At 56.0% G+C, this 17,569-nt stretch overlaps 2 protein-coding genes across 4 annotated transcripts in view; both read left to right on the top strand.

Moving 5' to 3' along the window:
- Positions 1–338: 338 nt before the first annotated feature.
- Positions 339–3,871, top strand: Cd79a (CD79a molecule). The gene is made up of 5 exons (XM_003464546.3): positions 339–585; positions 2,145–2,441; positions 2,629–2,747; positions 3,269–3,337; positions 3,467–3,871. Exons 1-5 carry the CDS (start codon positions 510–512, stop codon positions 3,578–3,580), a joined length of 675 nt encoding a protein of 224 aa, XP_003464594.1. The 5' UTR covers positions 339–509; the 3' UTR covers positions 3,581–3,871.
- A 1,164-nt stretch (positions 3,872–5,035) lies between these two features.
- The window catches only part of Arhgef1 (Rho guanine nucleotide exchange factor 1), a 17,065-nt gene continuing 4,531 nt past the window's right edge, over positions 5,036–17,569 (top strand). For 2 of the 3 annotated variants that reach the window (XM_063252184.1, XM_063252183.1), the window contains exons 1-16: positions 5,036–5,176; positions 9,706–9,747; positions 9,836–9,919; positions 10,296–10,409; positions 11,752–11,850; positions 12,060–12,102; positions 12,315–12,561; positions 13,055–13,084; positions 13,253–13,352; positions 13,481–13,577; positions 13,654–13,689; positions 14,003–14,140; positions 14,845–14,950; positions 16,234–16,401; positions 16,686–16,831; positions 17,305–17,451. In XM_063252184.1, the coding sequence (XP_063108254.1) occupies positions 9,724–9,747; positions 9,836–9,919; positions 10,296–10,409; positions 11,752–11,850; positions 12,060–12,102; positions 12,315–12,561; positions 13,055–13,084; positions 13,253–13,352; positions 13,481–13,577; positions 13,654–13,689; positions 14,003–14,140; positions 14,845–14,950; positions 16,234–16,401; positions 16,686–16,831; positions 17,305–17,451 (1,579 nt within the window). In that variant the 5' untranslated portion in view covers positions 5,036–5,176; positions 9,706–9,723. The remainder of the gene's footprint in view (positions 5,177–9,705; positions 9,748–9,835; positions 9,920–10,295; positions 10,410–11,751; positions 11,851–12,059; positions 12,103–12,314; positions 12,562–13,054; positions 13,085–13,252; positions 13,353–13,480; positions 13,578–13,653; positions 13,690–14,002; positions 14,141–14,844; positions 14,951–16,233; positions 16,402–16,685; positions 16,832–17,304; positions 17,452–17,569) is intronic. The other variant, XM_063252185.1, reaches the window with a different exon arrangement.

The raw sequence follows: 17,569 nt of genomic DNA, 5'->3' as shown, positions 1-17,569 counted from the left end.
CCCAGAGGGCCTGCATGCACTGTTTACTCCTCCTGAGCTCTGGGCCTGTGTTCCACACTGTGCCCACTAAGGCCACCCCACTAGGTTCCGCCCCACCCACAAAAGAGCTAAGAACAGAGATTCCGAGGGGATAAGTTTCACCTAAGGTCTAGGAGGGGCACAATCCAATCTCAGGACCAACTGTACAACCCTGCCCGCAGCAGGCACCCACACCCGGAACAGGCTTCTTTCCCAAGACTTGAGGTGGGGTGGGGGTGGGGCTTGAATTAGCCTCACCCCCCTCACTCATGCAGCTGTGCCTCAGGGGAATTGTGGCTGCCACAGGTGCAGGAGCAGTTCCCCTCAGACTAGCCTGAAGCGTTCTGGAGGGGCTGCCCAAAGGGCCCAGCAGTGAGGGCCACTGGAGCCCATCTCCGGGCAGGGCTGGGCAGGAAGTGGGGTGGGGTTTGGGGTGGAATCTCATACCCCAGGACTGCTACAACCCAGATTAATCAACCTCCTGACAGAAGATGCCTGAGGGTACAGGAAATTTCCAAGCTCTACCGGCCACCATCCTCCTCTTCTTGCTGTCTGCAGCCTGCTTGGGTATGTGGCCAAAGGGCAGGGACTGGGGTCCGAGGAGGCTGGAGGGAGGGCGTAGGCAGGGGAAGGGTTCTGCCAGAAGCAGAGTCAGAAGCAGGGAAAGGTGGGGAAGGAAAGGCCCGTGTGGAAAGCAAGTAGATGCATCGATTTGAGGATTTGGGGCTTGTACGATCCAGTTCGTCCCAAACTGTGCCAAGAGAAAGCTGGAGGAGGCTTGGCAAAGCTAACGGGATGTCCACAGCACCACGGAGAGAGGCGGGCTTGAGAGTCCCTTCCCCCACCCAACCTTTGTCCACAGAAGTCAAAACAAGGAACTAAAGTGATTCTCGCCTGAACACCTGGGCTGGGGGCAGGAAGGGGACTTGGAGTGGCCCCGAGCATCAGAGAAGAGAAAAAGCTGTCCCCTTCTCTGCCTTAAATCTCAGTGGCCCCTTGCATAAGCCCCTTTCTGTATGAGGGCCAGGGTGTGCCTGTTCACCCCTTCCTTCTGGCTGGCCTGTCCCTTCCCCCACTCTAGGCCAGCTGACAGGGACCTTGGCTGCACTGAAGTTCAGAGAGGAAGGTCACTCACCCAAGTGACACCAGAAGCGGGGATCAGAGCCTGTGTCTGTCTGAGTCTTAAGCCTGTGACCATGAGGTTACTCAGCCTCACTCTCTACCTCTTCCTCCTCACTTCCTGACCTCTCTGTCTCCTCTTCTCTCCGGAAGACCAGAGCCAGCCATGTGGACTGGCCTGAGGAAGCTGAATGCTGAGGCTTCCCAGAGAAGCCCCAAGCGCAGGGCACTGGCACCAGACAACTGCTGTCTCCCTCAGGAACACCCTGTCTCCTCCCAGCCATGCCCCTCCTAACTTACCCTGAGGCCAGCCCAAGGACTAAAGCCACCTCTGACCCCGGCTGCCTGGGGAAAGTCACAGAGAATGAGAGTTGCCTCCGGCTCACACAGAGAATGAGTTTGGCCTCCGCCTGAAAGTAGGCCCAACTGTAGACTGCTCTGCTGGTCCCCACGAAGGGACAGGCCAGTGGAGCTGGGGGTTCCTTCCCTAGGGCCACTCCCCTCCCAGGGCCTCAGCCACCTTGCTGTACAAAGGATCCTCATTCTCAGGGTTTTGTGATGGTTACACAAGGTAAAGTACCCTGTGCAGGGTTGACCTGAAGTTCAGGGACCCCAGTGACCTCAGGAGGGCAGCTGCCTGGCCTGACTCAGGAGGAGCTCTCTGGACAGGAGCACTTCAGTGCCAGGAAACCAGACATCCAAACACCAAGGTCCTGCCAGGGATTTAGCTCAGGGGCTAAAGTGCTTGCCTGGTAATTATGAGACCATGAGTTCAATCGCTGATACCAAACGCCAAGAGTCCACAGCACAAAGTGGACATGCAGAAGAGGCCAGGGGTTTAGAGGGACTCACCTCACCATACTGTTTCTCCTGACTGTTGACACACCCGACACACAAGGAGTGATGTTACTTCCTGGCCACTCTCTGGAACACTGCAGCTGCAGCAGGAGCCAGGGCTGAGGACAGTGGTGCCATCAGTCCCTGACCCACTGGCTACTTCTCAACAGGACCTGGGTGCCAGGCCACCCTGTGGGTGGAAAATGGCCCAACATCAGTGACAGTGAGCCCTGGGGATGAGGCCCGCCTCCAGTGCCGGAACAATGGCAACAACTCCAAAGTCACTTGGTGGCACATCCTCCAGGGGAACTACACATGGCACCCCAAGTTCCTGGGTCACACCAATGGCTCTGAGGGCGAGTGGATTATCTCCAATGTGAACAAGAGTCACGGGGGCATATACCGCTGTCGAGTGGAAGAAAAGGGGACATCACTGCACTCCTGTGGCACCTACCTTCGAGTGCGTGGTGAGTGGCTCAGAACCAGGTCCCAGCTCCCCTGCTCCAGCCGGGACAGCCTTTCCTCTTCTATTGCTTGTTTTCCTCATGTGCCTGCAATGACCAGCTACTGCAGGAGGGCACCTTCCGAGGTGGGGTGGGGACCTTGGGAGGGCAGGAGGTGCAGAGTTCTGAGCAGTCCCCACGCTCCTCACAGAGCCACCCCCCAGACCTTTCCTGGACATGGGAGAGGGGACCAAGAACCGCATCATCACAGCCGAGGGCATCATCCTGCTGTTCTGCGCAGTGGTACCTGGGACGCTGCTGCTGTTCAGGGTGAGGCCCCAAGGGCCCCAGAGTCAGGTGGCAAGGACCTGGGCTGCAGTTCTCAATAGTTCCCCATCCAAAACTTGGGAACCAGAATGTGTGCACTTCTCAGGGACTGTGGGAGTTAAATGAGCCAATGCAATGAAAGGGTTTAAATGGTGCTGGCCCAAGGGCTGTCCTTCCTGATTCCTCTTCCTGGCATCCCTGCTGTCACCCTGCCAGCACCCTGGAGCCCTGTCCCCAAAGATGCAGCAGAGACAGAGGAAGAAAGAGGCTAGGGGTCCTGCCAGAGTCATCTGCTCCTGCTGCTCCTTAGGCCACGGGGCAACTATTATTATTTACCATTACTGCTGTCTCTCATGGAGAATAAGGCAGCAGTGCAGACAGCTGAAATGACAGTAGGTCTGGACACAGAGAGACCTGCCTCTTACTGGATATGTGGCCTGTCCCCTACCCTCCTGGAAAAACACCTCCTAGAGGCATCCAGAGAATCTGAAAAGCTATTTGTTTCCCCTCCTCAACCCCCACAGAAGCGCTGGCAGAATGAGAAGTTTGGGGTGGACCCTCGGGATGATTATGAAGATGAAAATCTTTATGAGGTGAGCAGAGGTTTGGAAATGGGCAGGGGAGCAGGTACACTTTGAATACCCCCACCTTGGGGTGGTGGCAGGAGGGCCAGGGATCCTAGGATTTGTGGTACATCAGTGCACTGTCCTGTGTCCCCCCAGGGCCTGAACCTCGATGACTGCTCCATGTACGAAGACATCTCCCGGGGCCTCCAGGGCACCTACCAAGATGTGGGCAGCCTCCACATTGGAGATGTCCAGCTGGAGAAGCCATGACCACCAGGCTCCCACATCAGGATGCCCTGCCTGCTGTGCACCCCGCTCCAGTGTCTCTCCTCACTCCTCTGGAACATCCCTGTCCTCCTCCCAGGGAGCTTCCCCTGGAGGATCCCTATCCCCACCTAAACCAGTTCTCCCCCTGCTATCTTTCCCAGGCTCCCTCCCCAGTGGGTAATGAGCCCTTAATCGCTGCCTCTAGGGGAGCTGATTGCAGCAGCCTCTTAGTGTCACCCCCTCCTCCCAGATCTGTCACGGCCACTTAGTGATAATAAATCCTCCCCAACTGCAGAGCTTGACGGGAGTCATGGATCTCATGAGGATGAGTCGCCCTCCTTCCCTGAAACCCAGGGAGTTTAGCCTCAACCTCCTTCTCCTCTTCCTCCTTCTCCTCCTCCTTCAGACCCAGTATTCTGTGCCCAAGCCATCCCCATCCACTCCCACACCTGGAATCAAGAAGCCAGTCTTAGTCTCCTCCATTCCCCCCCCAAAACAGGAAGCCCCTTGGGTAAGTCCCCACTCCAGTAAAAGGGTTCCCCTCCACTGGCCCACCCACACCATTTCCCTAAACAAAGGGGTTTTTTTTGTGACAGAGTTTTGCTATGTAGTTCAGGTTGGCACAGAACTGTTTAGCCTCATTCTGTTGAACTCCCAGAGATCTTCCTGCCTCAGCCTTCCAAATGCTGTAATTACAGACATGCCCTATGAGGCTTGGCATTACCAAAACTTTTACATGTATTAAGCTCTGGAAACAGGACTATCTTGTGAGCGGGTACTGAATTCCCCTACGGGTAGACTTTCAGAGATGGACTCGGGGTCTGTGGCTCTAACTTGGGGACGGTGCAGAGATCGCTACAGGGTGGCATAGCTACAAGTCACTGGCCTAGGGAGAGCGCAGCGATCCTGAGAGTGTGCCGGAGAGAAAGCGAATGAAAGGAGAGAGGGTCAGGAGACCCGGGGCACTGGAGAGCAGCACTAGGCAGACAGAGACGGGGAAGGAAAGAAGGGTCTGCAGAGACTGACCGCGGGAAAGCGACAGTCGGGTTAGAGGCCCATCTCCAGGTCGGGATGCAGAAAGATGAGGACGTAAAAAGGCTCCAAGGCAGAAAGGGACCGAGGAGGAAGAGCGGCAGAGGCCAGGGAGGCCCCACCCGAGGAAGGGCGTGAGAGGAGCGAGGGAGAAGGAAGCGCGAGGGCACACGGGTTGGGCAGCCGGGCGGCGGCGGCGCGCAGCGGGCGCACGGCGGGTCTCGCCAGGCGATACCGCCGGGCTGGGAGTCTAGGGCCGGGAAGCCCGCGGCTGGCGCGTGGACGGACGGACGGACGGACGGACGAACGGACAAACACGGGGGGCGGGGCCTGTACCCAAGGGGCAAGGAGGAGCCCGCGGGCGGCGAGAAGGGGAAGGAAGCGGAGGTGCCGGGCGGGCGCGGGGAGCGGGCAGGAAGCGGGGAGGGGCGCCGAGGCGGGGGCCTCCGGAAAAACGCCCCAACTTCCTGCCCCGCCGAGCCAGGAAGCGGGAGCCGGGACACAGGGCCGGGATCGCCGAGCCCGACCTCGGGCGCCCCGCCGGCCACCTCCCCGCGTCGACACCAGGTACGCGGCCCCTGGCCCCGCCCGGCCTCCTCCCCTCGGTGGCCGGGGGAAGCGGGGAGGAGGAGGGAGGAAGGGACCCGGGACGCTGCCGGCCGCCCTTAGACCTTCTGGGGCCGGCAGCCAGCGACCGACCCCGCGCGGCCTCAGTGTCCCCATTTATCTAAGGGGCAAAGAGGTGACTCACATTTGCCAAGTACCTAGTAGGTGGAGACCGACGGTGGGAGGCTAGGGTCAAGTGTCTCGATAAATTTGACGGAAGATGGAGGCTCACACCCATTGTACGGGTGGAGAAACTGAGGGCCAGGGTGCCTGAATTTATCTGAGGACTGGACACACTTGACACAGTGTGCAGTTGGGATTTGAACTCACAGGTGCTTCCCTCTAAACCCTGCCCTCCAACCTTCTAGTTTTATGACTACTAGTTTTATGACATAAAAAGAGACAATAACACCCAGAGCCGTTAGGAAGCTGAGTTGCAGAGAGCTTCTGAAAGTGTTGGTTTGTTTGTGACTTGTCTCGCCTTGAACAGTATATAACCCAGGCTAGCCTCGAATTTAAGGCGATCCTCCTGCTTCAGCCTCCAAAGGGCTGGGATTACAGGCATGAGGCGCTACTCCCGGGTGAAAAAGTTTTTGGGAAACTGTTCTCTGGGTCATTATTTATACCCTGGAAAGTAGGTGTAGAAAAGAGAGCTGGAAAGACAGGCTGGGAAAAGGTAACTGCTTTCTGTTTGGCTTGGTTTTTGTTTGGCAGTTACTTTCATGTCAGAGGGAAAGCTATGCACAAACCCAAGATTGATCTCCGGCTCCAGTGGAAGAAGTTGACAGGGCTGACAAGGGAACTGATGTACGAACTTTGGAAATTCAGCTGGCCCCTGAGCTGGGGAGGCAGACAGGGCGGCGAGGCTCAGTGCAAGATCAGGAGATACAGGGTTGCAGTAATTCGGAGATCTCAGATTGAGCCCTCCGCACCGCCGGCCGGGGAGGGGGCGGGGCCCGGAAGAGTGACACAGGCAGTAGAGATGCGGAAACGCCGGCCCTCCTATGCAGGCCAGAGCGGCTCCATCTGGCCAGCGTGGCGGAATAGAGCGCTAGAGAGGCCGGGGGAGGAGTAGAGTCTCCGGGGTAGTAGCCTAGCACCAGCCCTGCTAGAGCGGCGAGCGGGAGGAGTGGAGCGAGGCGCAAAGTTACCCTGTGAGGCAGCTAGAGCGACTCGGCGGCGGGGGTGGGGAAACCTGGAGCCCGCGCGCGGAGGCTTCGGTTCTGAAGGCTGCAGTGGCTTCTCTTCCTACCGGAGCAGGTGAGGGAAGCGGCCCCGGGCGGACGTAAAACCTTGACTCTGCAAGTCATCCCCCGGCTGTGTCCAGCGCCACTTCCACCGTAGGACTTGGGGCCGGTGTAGACCCGCCACGTCTCATAGAAGATTGGGGGTACGTGAAGACCCGTCACTTCCCACATAAGTTAAAAGGTCTCACAAATCTTCCAGGTTCTAGCTAGCCTCGCCATAGGGACCTGGCTTCTTATAACGTGGAAATTTCATAGTTCTAGAGTCCATGGCCTGTAGGGGCCCAGCCCAAAGACTGAACCCACACTTTTGTAGAATTATAGATCTTGAGACCCACCACACACCGCTATAGAACCCAGCTCCCCCTTTTAGTCTCTAGGCTCCATAGACTGGCTACTTTCTCTTTAGAATCATGATCCATTTGATTCCCATATTCTTTAGACCTCATCGTGTGTCAAATAGAATCTGGAACTGTATGTATTCTAGGGACCCATTTGAGGATCTTCATGGATCCCAGCGGTTCTCGGAGACCTTGGGTCATCTGCTCAATAGCTTATAGACCTACAGCCACGTGCCATTCACTTGGCTCCAGGACCCCCACTCCACGGACCTTAAACCTGTCCTGACCCCTCAGAGATTCCTCACAGTCTCCCTCTGCTGGATCTCAGGCTTTATGGGCTGCCCGCAGATCCATCTGCCCAGACAGCTTCTGTAGGACCCGCTCACCTTCCATACCCTAAACTCATCACCTCCCATACCCATCACCTCAGATATCCTAGATGCTCCCCCTCTCTTCACTCCCAGTCCTCTCTGAGCCCCAAGCCTCTGTGGAACAGCTAAGTCCAACCTGTGTTCTTGCCCAGGATACAGCAGCCTCCTAATTTCCCTGGGCATGATAAGGAGAGCTGATACATCTAAGAGATTTAATTTAGATTTTAGTCTTTTAAGGATGGAATGGGGGTGGGAGTGAGTCCCGAGCTGTGAAGGAACACAGATCTGTTACATGCATAAAGTACAGAGGTAGGCTCTCAGGGACTGAATCCTGCTCTGTCCCTTAAGCTGTACTTCGTTTTCCAGCTCTGTAGAATGAAGGTAATAATAGGAACCCAAGAAAATAAGAAAAATAAAACAGACCAGAAGAGTACTACACTAATGAAGTCATTGTTGAGAGAATTAAATGAATTAACACCTGTAAAGCAATAATGGTGTATCTGACACATACTAAATACACCTTAAGTGTTGGCTATTATTTCATATTATTGTGATGAGGAGTAAGGAGATAATGCTTAACTGGGCACAGTGGCACACACCTGTACGCCTAGCTGCTGGGGAGGCTGAAGTAGGAGGATTGCAAGTTTGAAGCCAGCCTGGGAAACTAGCAAGACCTTCCCTCAAAATAAAATTGAAAAGGTCTGTGGATGTAGCTGATTGATGGAGCACTAGTCTAGCATGTGTAAGACCCTCTGGGTCTTCCCTGGGTTCCTTCCCTGAACTTTGAGGGGGAAGAAAAAAAGGATAATGCTTGTCAAATACAAGATTCAAGGCCTGGCACTGGGCATTTTTTTAATGTTGAGTTTTGTTTCATTTTGCAGTGCTGGGGATTGAACCCAGGCCTCATGCCTGCTGGACAAGCTTTCTGACACTGAGCTATATACTCCCAACTTCTGTTTCATTCCTTTAGGATCTCCCTGGCTCAAGTTGAACCTTTCTAACCCCAAGTGTGTCTCCATCCATGGGCCTTCCATGCCTATGGGTGTGTTTTCCAGTCTAGAGATTGTGGCTGCTGGCCTCGTGACAGCATCTCCATCCCTTGTGAGAATGAGACTACACTAGCATGGGGGTGTTTGCGGTGTGGGACGTTAATTAAGTTAATTCATGGCAAGCACTTCGAGCAATGCCTAGCACACTGTAAGCCCTGGGTGAGTTTAGTCCTCATAATAAATAATTACTACTTTTTTCTGCTTTTGTTTGCAAATTTATTTATGTGAACATTTAACAAATACTTAAAAACTTGAAATTACCCAAGCCTGGATGGGAGACATACACATTTATGAAAAAGAATTAAAAATCATGACTGTGGGATGGCGTTGGACATTCCAGAAAGCATCATTGTTTAGTAATCATATTCAAAAGTCATAGCTACATTTATTGACTGCTAAGGGAGGAGTCCTGTGGAAGAGGGCGAGGGGTAGATCAGGCAGTGAGAGATATAAATAGCTTTGGGGTGTAAGGAACCACCCCCTGCTGGTCAACCCTGTTTCTCTTTCCACAACTTCCCACGCCCCAGCTCTCGTAGCATTAGTCAGACTAATCAGGGACACAGATGTCCTTGCACAGACTGAGGAAGATGTGGAGGCTGGAGAGGAGACAGACATGGTAGAGCAGAGATGGGGGATGGAGAGAGATGAGACGCAGCCGGAGTGAGGGCAGTGAAAGGACATACACAGACGGGAGGAGGAGAAAGAGAAGAGGGAGGAAGGGAAGAGAACTGAGGAACCAGGGAGAGGCTGCAGACTCCAGACGGGGACAGCGTGGGGAGCGGGCACGACAAGATAGGATGGAAGGAGGAAGATGTGCACATCTTGGGGGCCGGCTGTTGAGGACCCCTTGTTTTGAGGAGCGGAAGTCAGGAAAGGTAGGTGGTACCTGAGGGAAAAGAAGAAACTCCGAGCTGGGGACTTTGGGTCCCTGAGAGGTGGTTCAGTGTTTTGTTTTCTTTCACGGAGAGAGTTGAAGGTTGGGGGTTTGCTGTTTGATTTCCTGTCACAGGAAGTGGGGCTGGTGGGTTCAGAGGCAACATCCTGGCCCAGCCCTGTCACAGATCAGAGGAGAGCCCCCCACAGCCCGGTCTTCTCTTTCTGACCCACCCTTTAACCTTGCCTTTGACTCAGCTCGTCTGGAGGCCGTGTTCTTTTGGGGGCCAGCCCCAAGCCAAGCCCTTTGGTCATTCCTCCTCCAGGGAACCAAAATTGCCTGTTCTCACCCACGGCCCTGTCAAGGACCCAGGCTTCTGGGCCTCCAGCCTACACTCCCTGCCAGGCTTCAGTCCTTGGGCTCCCCGCCCCCTGACTAGCCTCTGAAGGGCTCTTTGTGCGGCACAGAGGCCCCATTGAGCAGCAGAGGCTGGGACAGGGGGTGGCTGTTTACTCACCTTCACACCTGGGCCAGGAATCTATGAGTAACCACTTCGCTGCGCCTCCTCCCTTTGCCCCTTAGCTTCTCCTAACCACAGCCTCTCTCCCCAGCCCTGAAGAGCCCTGGAGATGGAAGACGTCGCCCCTCAGGCGGTGAGTGCAGAGAGCAAGCAAGCAAGGGTGAGGGGACTGCAGGCCTGAGCGTTAGGGCTACCCATGGCTGAATCCTCCCCTTCTGTAGGCCATAGGGCTCCGCCGGCCTGGCTTGGTGCCTGTCAGCATCATCGGGGCTGAGGATGAAGATTTTGAGAATGAACTGGAGACGGTGAGCGGAAATGGGGTGCAAAGGACGCTGTCCTAGCCTCAGTGCTGTCCCTCCCATTGCAGGACCTCTTCTCCCCATTCTCAGTGTCCCCATCCAGCATAGACTCCCACCCTTCTTCCTGTGGCCCCAGTTTGTCATTGTCCCCTGTGTGAATCTTCATTCCTTCTCTTCTGACTTCTGCCACTGTGTTAACATCACATCTCGCCCATTCTTCACAACCACTTGCCCTTATTGCCACCATGACAGCATAGATGCCTCACCACTTATGGGGCCTTCCTCAGCTTGGACTGTTTGAAAGATTGCTAGGGACCAAGTAGGGTGAAGCCCAAGGCCCCCCTCCGTCCCCATGACACTCAGCTTCTCTTTCTACACCCAGCACTCAGAGGAGCGGAACAGCCAGTTCCAGAGCTTGGAGCAGGTGAAGCAGCGCCCAGCTCACCTCATGGCCCTCCTGCATCATGTGGCCCTGCAGTTCGAGCCAGGACCCCTGGTGAGGGCATGCTTAGGGAGGGTCGAAGCTGGGATAGGCCAAGGCTTTCAGACGGCTAGACCAATGAGGGCAGGCTGAGATGGTCTGGGAGGCGCCTCCAGAACACACAGCACAAGACCTAAACAACTGCACAAAGGAGAGAAAGCACACTGTGATCTAGACATAGTGTGAGTGCCCTGTTTTGCAAACAGCAAGCACAGGTCAGGACAGCGCACAGACCAGGGCCATGCAAACAGCAGCAGGAGACCCAGCAGTGTGGCCGTGTCCTGTGTCCTGTCCCCTTCCTGCCCAGAGCAGCATCAATGACAGTACTCTTTCCCCTGGATCCTGGAGGGGGACTAAGCATAGCCTTTTTGGCAGGTAGCAGCAGCAGCCATTCAGGGCTGACGCTTGGGAGGAAGCGGTTAGTGATCCCAGACCTAGATGGTACCCAAGTCTTGATTCAGAAAGAACAAAACCACCACAAGCAGCCCATCTGGTAGGCCGGATGTAATCATCAACCCAGAAACTTCCTGCACCAGGCAGAGGGTACCTGGGAGTTGTGTGTGCAGGACCATGCAATAAGAAACACCTACAGAGTCTACAAGACTTATTTGGGGAGGAGAAGCCACAGGACTGGCTAATGGGGGTCAGCAGAAAAGGACCTTGTCCCCCCACAGACCTAGTACAGCCCAGAGTTAGGGAGAATTAGAGGATATTTGGAGCATTGTGCTGCAGGAAATTCATACCAGATCTGTCTAGAAAACTAGGAGCCAAAAGAAATTGCAGGGAGGGTACCTGCATTGACCTGTAGAGGCTGATAGTCCTGAGGCCAAGCAAAAAGATTTGAGAAATTATTAGTCTGTCCCCTATCTGCATTGTTCAGAACATCACTGCCCCTCCATTTATAGATCCCATCTGGTGACACAAGAATCAGAACCTACCCCTCACAGCCACTTTCACAAACTTTTGAGTCCCTTGTCATGTTTCTAGACAGAGACAGGCTGCTGACCTTTGGATTCCACACTGTGCCACTTAAAACTGTGTGACCTTGAATAGTCATCCTGAGCTCAGTTTTCCATCTGTAAAACGGGCATAAGGGTGGTCCCTTTGATTGAACAGGTTAATAAAGGTATGTCTTGTATATACCAACTGCTCAATACAGGTAGTAGTATTAGTAAAGAGAACCACATTGAAGGACAGAGAATTAGGAAATGCTCACAGTGGTGGCCCTGGAGAGACTGCAACGTTATCCAAGACTGTGCCTGGACGGTGCGGGTAGAGGTCAGGAAGAGCTCAGAGGAGGTGGCATGGTGTAGTCTGGGGGCAGGGAGGGAGGAGAGCCACATTCTCTGTCGCTCAGCTTTGCTGCCTGCATGCGGACATGCTCTGCTCCCTGGGCCCCAAGGAGGCCAAGAAGGCTTTTGTTGACTTCTACCACAGCTTCCTGGACAAGACTGCGGTGAGAGACCTCTTCAAGCCACCCTTGTCCCCAACACCTTGTTGGCCCTGGGAACCACCATGTACCTTCCAACCTCTAACTGTGGAGGCAGCTGTCAACCTGGGCCCTTCTCAGCATCCTCCCTCAGACCCTCCCTCCCACCAGGTTTCCTGGGTAGCACCTCCATCACTCCCAGGGTCTCCTCTCACTCTAGTCTGTTCCCTGAGCAGGTTCTGCGGGTACCAGTCCCTTCCAGCGTTGCCTTTGAACTCGGTAAGGACACGGGGTGAGAGAGGGTCTTTGGCAGGGGTCATCTCCCAGGAACCCTTGGCTAGAAGCCAGTATTTATTCCTTTATTCTCTCTGGACAGCGGCAGCCCAAGGAAGCATGGCTGTCACAGTCCACAGGTGGGTGGGGCCTGGGGTCTGAGCAGGTTGGAGCCAGGCCCAGGGAACTGGCCCCCAGTATCACGTGTGTCCCTGCAGACCGCACACGGCCTGATCTCATCTCTGAGGACCTCCAGCGGCGGTTCACACAGGAGGTGGTACAGTTCCAGCAAGCAGCTGTGAGCCGGCAGCTGGAGGACTTCCGCTCCAAGCGGCTCATGGGCATGACACTCTGGGAGCAGGACCTGTCCCAGCTAGAGGCCTGGGTCGGGCGTGACAGAGCCAGCTATGAGGCCCGAGAACGGCACGTGGCCGAACGGCTGCTGAGCCACCTGGAGGAGATGCAGTGAGTGGTCAGCGAGTGGGCACCCTACCCTGTGCCACCCGGCAGGTTCCGTCCCCAGTTTGCCGGTGCCCTCCTACACTGTCAGGGTGCCTTCCTTCGCATTTGTGCTCTTCGCCTTCCCTGGGTCTTCTCTTTCAACTTGGGGGCTCCCTTGCAGTTTCTGGGTCTCCTCCATGGGTCTGTGTTTGGGCTTGGCATTCGGTCCTCCTTGTGCTTCCCATCCATGAGGGTGAGACAGCCTTCTCCCTCCTGTGAGGGGCCTTCCCAGGCGTGGCAGTCCCCTGCCTGCCTCCCCTTACCTCCCTACCCCAGGAACAGTACGTGGAGTATGTGTAGGATGACAGTGGCCCGTGGCTTAACAGGTTTTTTTTTAATCGGTACCAAGGATCGAACTCACGACCACGTGCTTGCAAGGCAGGCATTTATGCCGCTGAGCTAAATCCCCAGCCCCGGCTTAACAGTTCTGACACACATTTTTCCTTTCTCCCCACAGACACACCATCTCTAGTGATGAAGACAAGAGGTGATGGGGTAGAGACCATGGTGGGGAGAGGTGGTTGGTTCCCTGGGACTCCCTGCTCCTGTCCTATGGAACGTCCCCAGAACCTCAGGAAATGGTTGCGGGATGGGGAGGTAAAGGCAAGCGTACCCGTATGTGTATGATGGAGCCCTCACTGTTTACGCCCTGCAGTGCTGCTGTGGTCACCGCCATCAGCCTATACATGCGCCACCTTGGGGTCCGGACCAAAAGCGGGGATAAGAAATCAGGGAGGAACTTCTTCCGGAAAAAGGTGCTAACCAAACTTGGCCCTGTCTTCTCCAGACGCCCCCTGGGGGAACTGTGGGCCTGGACACTTGTGGTCCTGTTCTGCTTTGTGCCTCTTGGAAATGCTACCGTCCCCTCCCCCACCTCCTGCAGGTGATGGGGAACCGGCGGTCAGATGAGCCTCCCAAGACCAAGAAAGGACTGAGCAGTATCCTAGATGCTGCCCGATGGAACCGGGGAGAGAACCAGGGTAAGGTGGCCCAGGCTTCTGCCCCACCCTTCCCTTCCTAGACTACACTCACCTCACTGTCCCTCTCTCATTTCAGCTCCAGATTTTCGACACTTCAAAAGTGAGGTTGATGGTAATGGAGCTGTAGTCATCCATCCTGGGATCTTAGAAAAGAGGAACTCGGGCTTGGACCCTTGGATCTGAGGCAGAAGGCTAGGCCTGGAGCCCCGGGTTTGTGGGAGGAGGCTAGGCCTGGAGCCCCGGGTCTGAGGGAGGAAGCCGGGCGACCCCCAGGTCTGAGGGAAGGGGGTTGAGCCTGGACCCGTTTGTCTGAGGGAAGAGGGTTCCCCTGTGATGAGGAGGAGAGGCAGGAGCACACATTGTGGTTATAGACTGGAGTCACTGCTCTCTAATTTCCCTTCCTTCTCCTTTGCTGTCTTCCCCAGCTGACAGACCAGGCCCTATAGACCGGAAAGGAGGCCTGGGGGTCTCGTCTCGGGACCGGAATGTAGGGGGTCCTGGCCAGGACACCTCTGGAGTGTCTCTGAACTCTCTTTCTGGGGATAGCTCAGACCGGGAACCTGGTGAGTTTCCAGGCCCAGGACAGAAGTACCATTGTCAAGGGCAAGGCCTCCGGTATTAATAACCATCACAGCTTTCTTCCTGGGCTCTGACTTCCCTCCTGGTATCAGGTCTCCTGTCCCTGCACTGTACTTCCATCAGCTATCAGAAGTTTGGTTTCCCCAAACTTCTGTGAGTGGTGGCGAGTCAGCCTTCTGAACATTGCTGCATCTGTGGGTGGTGAGCCTCACAGCCTCACTGATGTCGCTTGTCACACTTTTCAGAGCTACATGGTTATCAGCCTCTTGGGCTCCATCCAGCTGCTCGCCCTGGCCTGGGTCAGGTTCCCACTCTGAATTTTGGAAATCACACTCCCTGTCTGAGCCCTGATTTCCTTCCTTCAGAGAATGAATGGGCACAGAGGCTCTGTCTCCTCCCTCCCCTTCCACACTCAGGGGGCTTCAGCCCCGGGTGATATATGTGGGGGATACCCCAGTTCCCGAGCACTTCCATCCACTTGGCCCCCGCTGTCCCCAGCTCTATTCTCAGTGATCTGAACATCTGTCGGTTTCCCTTTGAAGCCTGATTGGAACCATTGCATGGTGTCTGCCAGACACTGGATGCTTTAGCACCCCATTCCACACCTGGGGCCCTGAGGCCCCCAGAGGGTGGGTCTCAGCATCCCAGGAGCCTTCCAGCCAGCCTCACACCCCTTTTACCCCTGCAGGTGTGGATGCCCCTCTGGAACTGGGGGACCCGCCCCCTCAGGGCCCGATGAGCCTGGAATCTTTGGTGCCCCCGGAGAGCACAGAGGAGGGTGCTGAGACAGAGAGGTGCCTGGCCGCGTGCTGCGGGGCGGGTGGGGCAGGTGCAGCTCATCAGGACTGGGGAGGGGTGCAGATGGAGATCGCTGCCGCCCTTGTGCACTGCCTGTCCCCAAGCCATGGCTGTGCTGCCTGGTCCCTTTCCTTCTGCTTTCCTGGGGTCTTCTTTCGCTCGTGTGTCCTTTCTCCTCCTTCCCTTGCTCCTCTCCTTTTCCTTTCCTCCTTTTTTCTCTCCTCTCTCCTGTTCTTCCTTGTTTGCTGCTGTTTCTCCTCCCTTCTCTTCCCTGTGCCCTCGAGGGCCCCCCTTCGCCCAGCCTCTGCTGGTTTTCCTTCCCTTCCATCTCCCTTCTCCCCCGTTCTTCACTCCTGTGGCCTCTCCTGACCTCATTTGCCATCTCTTCACCCCCTTCTCCAAGCCCCTGCCTGCTTGCCTGGCTCCTGCTACTAATGTCCTTCCCCTCTTCCTCTGCTCCGTGCCCTGGGGGCCCTGTCCCCCTCATAGTTGGGGGTCAGGCTCTGCCCCCTGCATGTCCTCGTGCAGCTGCTTTAGGAGCCCACTGTGGGGTGGGGGTGGATTGGTTCCCTGTGGCCCATCTCTGACCCTGTGCCCTCTCTCCCCAGAAAGTGGAAGAGGTGGGTGCCTGGGCCCTGGGTCGGGGGAGGGCTAGCCCCTCCCCCATTTCTCCCAGCCCCCTCCCTCCCCATGGCCGCCCCCTCCCTTTTACCCCCTGCGAGGGGTGGGTGGGGACATCACCCTCCCAGTTGAAGAGCTAAGTATCAAAATCCTCATACCCTCCCCTGCCCCTGTCCCCCTGCCCCAGGGAAGGGAGGGGGTCAATCCTGTGTGCCACATCGGGTCCCCACCACCACCCAGTTCAGTACCCTTCCTGCTCCCTCTCACTGCCCAGCACCCCAAAAATTCCACTGCTCCTGACTCTTCTCTCTCTTCTGTTGCATGTTTTATCTTGGTCTTGGTCACTGTCCCTGTGCCTGTCCTGGTCTCTGTCCTGGTCTCTTCTGTCCCTGTGCTGGTCTCCTCTGTCCCTGTCCCTTTCCTGTCTTTTCCTGTCCTGTCCTGTCCTGGCCTGGCCTTCCTCTGTCCTGTCCTGGTCTCCCCTTTCCCTGTCCTGGTCTTCACCATCCCTGTGCCTGTCCCTGTCCTGTTCTCCCTGTCCTTGTCCTGGTTCCCTGTCCCTGCCCTGGTCTCCCTGTCCTTGTCCCTGTCCTGTCTCCCTGTCCCTGACATGGTTTCTGTCCTCGCCTTTGTCTCTGTCTCTGGTCTCGGGGTCCAGGCTTTCGGGGCGTCTGGGGCGCTCAGAGAGCCTGCGGGTGAGTGACCGCCGCCGGCCTTCCCGGGGCAGCCTCGGGGCTAAGGGCCGGGGTGGGGGCCGCTCCCGGAGCGACGTGGACATGGACCCCAGCTCCGCCACGGCCGTGCTTGGCCCTGCCCGACGAGCCACGTACGTCACCCCCTGCCCCGTTCACTGAGGCAACCTGGAAAGTCGGGAGGGGGTTGTTGCCAGAGTCAGAGAAGCAGGTAGCAGACACTGAGGTCACTGAGGGCCAGCTGTGGTCATGGGCCTTGGAGGAGGAGGAGGTGGGAAACTTCTGTCAAGAGATCTAAAGACTGGTCCACCCTGGGGGGATAAACGTCAAGGTCACAGGCAGAAGTTGACACTAAGGAGTCAAGTGCTCCTCTATGGAGTACCCCAAACTGGTGTCCTAGCAAAGCTTCTGTCCACAGTCCGGAGCCTGGAGATGAAGGGGAGCCAGGGCGGTCAGGACTGGAGCTGGAACCAGAAGAGCCCCCTGGCTGGCGGGAGCTCGTCCCTCCAGACACTCTGCTCAGTCTGCCTAAGAGCCAGGTGAAACGGCAGGAGGTCATCAGCGGTGAGTGCCATACCATGCCCCCACTGTGTCCAGCTGTGCCCAACTCTGGCAGAGACAGAATCAGATCTTGGAGAGAACCTTTGCAGTGCTCTCTCGCGGGCTTCAGAGGGCAGCTTGTTTCCAGTGGAGGTTAGGTGCTTACATAAATTGTTGAACAGCCACAAGATGGAACATGAATGTAGCTGTCAAAGTGACATTCCCAGACTGTTTGCAACAGGACAGATAGTGCTGATGTTTAGAGCCAGATACGGGGCTAGAAGAGTGTAGCACAACACTGCCTAGCAGGTGCAAGACCCTAGGTTCTATCCTTAGTGCCGGAAAGGAAAATAAAAGCCAGAAACTGCTTATACAAATTGCATTTCTAAACTGTTCATGTTGGTGGATGACTGATCCTAGAAGTTGGGAGGCTGAGGCAGGAAGATCATGAGTTTGCACCCTCCCCAGTGACGCTTCCTGCCTTGGGCCCCCAACAGAGCTGCTGGTGACAGAGGCGGCACATGTGCGCATGCTGCGGGTGCTGCACGACCTCTTCTACCAGCCCATTGCAGAAGGACGTTTCTTCTTCCTGGACGATCTGCAGAACATCTTCCCCAGCTTGGATGAGCTCATTGAGGTGCACTGTGAGTGCCAGACCATGGCCCCTCCCTGCTTTATGGCTGCCCTTGAACCGGAGTCCAGCCTGTTCTCCTGAGTGTCTACCACAGGCAGCGTCTGGGGGACCACCCATTGTGCATCCCT

The sequence above is a fragment of the Cavia porcellus genome, unplaced genomic scaffold (genome assembly GCF_034190915.1).
Source record: "Cavia porcellus strain 051 isolate PalLab524CR breed Dunkin Hartley unplaced genomic scaffold, mCavPor4.1 scaffold_7, whole genome shotgun sequence".
Lineage (NCBI taxonomy): Eukaryota > Metazoa > Chordata > Mammalia > Rodentia > Caviidae > Cavia > Cavia porcellus.
Note: the sequence above shows the minus strand (reverse complement) of the source record. Positions and strands in the feature narration are given on the sequence as shown.

What these genes read in the sequence shown, in the direction of transcription:
- Cd79a (XM_003464546.3), top strand. Translation starts at nt 510, where the DNA reads ATGCCTGAGGGTACAGGAAATTTCCAAGCTCTACCGGCCACCATCCTC. An exon ending in GGACGCTGCTGCTGTTCAGG is followed by an intron (nt 2,748 to 3,268) that starts GTGAGGCCCCAA and finishes CAACCCCCACAG; the next exon opens with AAGCGCTGGCAGAATGAGAA. An exon ending in AAGATGAAAATCTTTATGAG is followed by an intron (nt 3,338 to 3,466) that starts GTGAGCAGAGGT and finishes GTGTCCCCCCAG; the next exon opens with GGCCTGAACCTCGATGACTG.